This window comes from Pinus tabuliformis, chromosome 6 (assembly GCF_031772625.1).
Source record: "Pinus tabuliformis cultivar Carrire ecotype Pingquan chromosome 6, CPIR1, whole genome shotgun sequence".
NCBI classification, from domain to species: Eukaryota; Viridiplantae; Streptophyta; class Pinopsida; order Pinales; family Pinaceae; genus Pinus; species Pinus tabuliformis.
In genome coordinates this window covers 2008848534-2008853962 of record NC_142292.1, presented here as the reverse complement: position 1 = coordinate 2008853962, position 5429 = coordinate 2008848534, and the positions used below count along the sequence as shown (strand labels likewise).

Genomic DNA, 5429 nt, shown 5'->3' with positions numbered 1-5429 from the left:
CAAAGAGCAAAAGGGTCTCTCTGGAGGAGTTCCCAGAGAGCTTCTTCTAGCTGTAGGAGGACAGGAAATTCTCCTGCGACAACAATTGACCCTACTTTGCTACCGAAAGGGGCTAAATGGCAACAAAGGAGATAAAAGGGAGATAAATGGCTCACCGAATTGCACACACGCAACAAAAACAGACTGTGTTTCCTTCGATGGTTGCTTCTTCAACTAGCAGCTCTCGCCTCCAACGCCGAGACAAGATCCCTCCACTTTGGAAGTATCTATACACATGCAGTCTCCTCCGGTTTCTGCATGCCTTCGAAAATTCTTTCATGATCCAATCGTCATGGAAGCAGTTACTCTTTCCTACATTGTTTCATTTCTGAGCCAGCGAACCAGTCACCTATAGCTGCTATTGTTACATTTCTGAGCATTCTTGCAGTTAAGCCAAGTATTACCCAGCTCAATAATATAGTATGGCTCTCTTCCTGTTTAATGATTTGCAGGTTGCCGTGGAGAAAATATGTATCGCTTAATAATTTGCAGGGTGCAGTGGAGAATGCACCACCGCTAGTCGTAGCACGGTACCAGAAGCCCTGACACAGAGGCATGGAACAACTCCTTGTTCTGAAACCGAACCCTAATGATTTGCCAAGAGGGAAATAGGCTGTCCAGAATTGCCAAAGCCGGGTCGCCTCAAAATGTCAAACTTTCCGGCAAAAGAAGGGGTTGCCGGAACCATTTGTGCGCCACCGGCAGTCGCTGAACTGGGCATAGCCATTGCTCGTTTTCTTTTTCACTTTTTTTCTTCAAAGCTTGTGGTACAAGCTGTTCGAACAGCGAACAGAGTGAAGCACAGTACCAGAAGCCGTGACACAGAGGCAGAATTTACGAATATAACACAAATCTCACTAACATCAACTTCAGTCACTGTTCTGCTAGTTGCTGGCTTTTGAACCAGAGACCAGACTGACACAGTGTTTGCTAAAAGTGCTTACAGCCGTCACAGAACTTACGAAGACAACGCAAATGTCACTTGCTCGGCGCATATTGAGCCTCCATGGGCGTGGCTGGTGCAGCAGACGACACCTTCGTTGCGGGTACTGAGGCTTCAAGGCCACACGTCTTCTTTCTCATTTTCGAAGTTCAGGAAGTGGGAGGCCGTTCCCTGGAGTACAAGCTGAGCCTCAAGAGCAAGCAAGACAACATCTGTCAAAATGCATGTAAGCGAAGTTGTTATTATAAATAATTGAAACTTAATTTTATATTATATATTAAATTGGTTATAAAATTTTGTTTTCCCCTTTTTCATATATTTTCATTGTTGGAGCGTTATAATGCTACTCCTTGCGTCCTTTCTCATAACAGGTTTACGCGCGATTTCTTCCCTTCTAAAAGGCCTCTTCCTCCTTTACTAAATCGGGTGTGGTTTCATCAATTTTCTGCACAAAATCCCTGAGGTTCTCTTAATTTTTTCGAGGGTTGGCTTCTCGGGTGTGGTTTCATCAATTTTGTCCACAAAATCCCTGAGGTTCTCTTAATTTTTTCGAGGGTTGGCTTTTTATAGTGTTATATACTGTTAATATCAGGGAAGGGCCTTTAGATGCGAAGGCACCAGCTGCAGAAACAACAGAGGATTCAAGTTGCTGTTTCGAATCTGTGGAATTGCGAAAGATGGGGATGGATGCGGGCGATTCCCCCTCCAGAATCACAGTTGGAGTATGCGTAATGGAAAAGAAGGTGAACTGCGGCATGATTTAAATTCCTGGTTTGGACGTAACTTTGCGGTGCTTTGAAAATGCCCTTGCATTGCCTTTAAAGCTGTTTTACAAATTCACCTGTAGATTTTCTTTCTCAGTCCATTTGACTTTAATTTTAAATTTTACTGGAAAGAATTTTAAAATTTCAGTTCGGTACGAGAACCGATTTTTTTACTCTGAAGAATCTTTAAATTCTCAAGTCAGATTGAGAATCGAAAATATTCGTATTCGTGTCTTTTCTGGCAAAATTCTTTTAATTTTACTGGAAAGAATCTTTAAATTTTCATGTCCATTTGAGAATCGAAAATATTCGTGTTCACAAGGAGCAACGAAGAGCTTTAGGGCTAGACACAGTTGCAGTGACAAGGAACAGAAAGAAGTTTGGGTCTCTCTGATTTGGATCACAGTTACAGTGACTAGTAAAGAAATATTCGTGTTCACGTTTTTCCTGGTGTGAATCTTTAAATTTTAAGCCAGTATTTATGTTCGTTTCTTTTACCTGGCGTAATTTTCTGAGAGAGACTCTGATCTTAATGTCAGTGCATTGTGCAATTCAGTTAAAGATTTCATAGGAATGATCGAAACGCCAAATTCGAGCATACTATTTGCATGCAGTAATGCCATGGTCCAGGTTTATTTTAACTGGCTCTTCGAGGCCCTCTTATAATAACAGAAAATACTTAGTGTGACCTTTTCATAGCCAAGGTCAAATAGATATTATAGTTGATGGAGATTTAAAAAGGGGAATCTATACTTTCGTAGTGGGATTTCTTGATTTTGATGAATTTAAATAATTACAAGAATCTCATGCTTCAATTTTTTGCAGCAATTCAGTCAATCCAATCCCGCTCTTATGCATTTGACAATTTATATCCATTGCTTCGACCAGAAAACATAAGTCAATATCAACCCGGTGCATTTTGGTTGAATGTACAGGTATATATTTCTAATGCCCACATCTAATGTTCCATTTCGCAGTTGTGGACTTTTAGTGATTCTTTTTCTACAAAGTACCAAGATTCTTTTGTGGGTGTAGTTTTGAATGATTTCTCTTATGCTCTGTTTTGTTTCTTTTCATCATCTTTGATACTTAAATTTTTCTTGATATGTGGCAGTACTCCATGTTTTATGAAAAACATAACTTAAGCATGTCATCATCTGTGATATCTCTATCAAAATCAATGACTTTGAACTACATTTCTTCCACCGAGGTTGGGTTTTTGCAAGCCATTGCACCACAATTTAGAAAAACCAAGACAAAGCTAATACTGATGCTTCTGGGCAAAGAAGATGTGGACCCATCAACGAATGCAACATATGGTTCCCTCGTAAAAAATTTAACATTTGTGAAGACATTTGCTGCTGGAATCATGGTTCCAAAGGACTACATTTGGCCTGTCGGTACAAACTTATATTTACAAGCACCTACAAGTATTGTACAAGATGCACACTCTGCAGGGCTGGAAATATTTGCTGCTAATTTTTCCAATGATGAATATGGCATGAGCTACAATTATAGCTATGATCCAATAAGGGAATATCTTCAGTTCGTGGACAACAAGAATTTCACAGTTGATGGCATCCTAACCGATTTCTCTGTAACAACGTCAGAGGCTATAGGTATGGCTTTCTTGCTACTTAACCTCCATCAATTTGTACAATCCCCTACCCATGTAGGGCTATAATTCTTCTTATGTCTTTCAAGGCCAGAATGTTTTTATAATAATAAGTATGTATCTCTTTCTGAATATATTTCTTTGTTGATCAAGATTCTTAAAACTATAAACTAACTGGATTTCTGTGGATTAATGACAATACAGCTTGCTATGAGGAAAACATAAGTCAATATCAACCCGGTGCATTTTGGTTGAATGTACAGGTATATATTTCTAATGCCCACATCTAATGTTCCATTTCGCAGTTGTGGACTTTTAGTGATTCTTTTTCTACAAAGTACCAAGATTCTTTTGTGGGTGTAGTTTTGAATGATTTCTCTTATGCTCTGTTTTGTTTCTTTTCATCATCTTTGATACTTAAATTTTTCTTGATATGTGGCAGTACTCCATGTTTTATGAAAAACATAACTTAAGCATGTCATCATCTGTGATATCTCTATCAAAATCAATGACTTTGAACTACATTTCTTCCACCGAGGTTGCGTTTTTGCAAGCCATTGCACCACAATTTAGAAAAACCAAGACAAAGCTAATACTGATGCTTCTGGGCAAAGAAGATGTGGACCCATCAACGAATGCAACATATGGTTCCCTCGTTTTGTGAAGACATTTGCTGCTGGAATCATGGTTTCGAAGGACTACATTTGGCTTGTCGGTACAAACTTATATTTACAAGCACCTACAAGTATTGTACAAGATGCACACTCTACAAGGTTGGAAATATTTGCTGCTAATTTTGCCAATGATGAATATGGCATGAGCTACAATTATAGCTATGATCCAATAAGGGAATATCTTCAGTTCGTGGACAACAAGAATTTCACAGTTGATGGCATCCTAACCGATTTCTCTGTAACAGCGTCAGAGGCTATAGGTATGGCTTTCTTGCTACTTAACCTCCATCAATTTGTACAATCCCCTACCCATGTAGGGCTATAATTCTTCTTATGTCTGTCAAGGCCAGAATGTTTTTATAATAATAAGTATGTATCTCTTTCTGAATATATTTCTTTGTTGATCAAGATTCTTAAAACTATAACCTAACTGGATTTCTGTGGATTAATGACAATACAGCTTGCTATGCTCAGAGCAATGTCAGTACATCCTCCAAAGTAGGTGCATAGTTCACTTCATATCCTGCTTGCCTTTTAGTCATTTTTTAACTGCGTCGTTTAGCTCTCTGATATAGTTGCTGCTGGAAATATTGAAATTCTGGAGTACTGTACATGGACTGCTAACATTAACTGTGCTTCAACTGGTGGTTCCAGGAAAACCATTAATAATTTCTCACAATGGAGCTAGCGGTGACTACCCAGGTTGTACGGATATTGCCTATCAGGCTGCAATAAGAGATGGAGCTGATTACATTGATTGCTCTGTTCAAATAACAAAAGATGGTGTTCCTATCTGTAGGGAATCACCAGACCTTATGATAGGAACAAATATCGTATCAAATTCAGTGTTTTATCCATCTCGCTTAACAACCGTACCAGGCATCAACAAAATGGTGCTAGATACCCCAAATAACCAGCCAAGCATCTTCATGTTTGATCTCACATGGAATGAAATTCAAAGCTTGACACGTAATGTATGCATTTTTATAATAATAGATTGTTGCTGATATCTAGACTCATATATTTGCATAAAATACGGAGTAGTGATTTGTTATCCAGTGATCATAGAATACGCTAGCATGCCACAGGAAGATTTACCGTTTTGGGATCCTTCGACATTGATTTACCCTGCCCTTCTCTGTATAGCTTCGATCTCGGCACCTTTGTGTTCATTACAAAGGAAGGGTGGTCTATAGACTGAGTGTTTGATTGATCTCCTTATTATTTCTCAAACCTCTATTTGCATAAAGAAATGAAAGCATTTTGGGTTTAACTGTAAAGGTAGCAGCCCTGAAGATGGCCCGGCCGTTATTTTAGACTTCTAGGGTTTCTGATTGATTCTTCTATAACAGAAATAAACAGTTAGAATGTTTGATTATCGTTTCATTATTTCG

The 5429-nt window shown here is 38.8% G+C and overlaps 1 protein-coding gene across 2 annotated transcripts; it reads left to right on the top strand.

Annotated features, from left to right (window-relative positions):
• The first annotated feature begins 235 nt into the window (after positions 1-235).
• Positions 236-4973, top strand: LOC149267314 (glycerophosphodiester phosphodiesterase GDPDL5-like). Of its 2 annotated transcripts, XM_089432159.1 has the most exons (8): positions 236-1208; positions 1575-1725; positions 2572-2681; positions 2861-3365; positions 3566-3624; positions 3804-4295; positions 4496-4537; positions 4690-4973. In XM_089432159.1, the coding sequence occupies exons 1-6, from the start codon at positions 1203-1205 to the stop codon at positions 4023-4025; spliced, it is 1053 nt and encodes a 350-aa protein (XP_089288285.1). In that variant the 5' UTR covers positions 236-1202; the 3' UTR covers positions 4026-4295; positions 4496-4537; positions 4690-4973. The 2 variants fall into 2 exon arrangements, with proteins under 2 accessions (XP_089288285.1, XP_089288292.1); XM_089432166.1 differs by lacking the exon at positions 2572-2681.
• Positions 4974-5429: the final 456 nt, after the last annotated feature.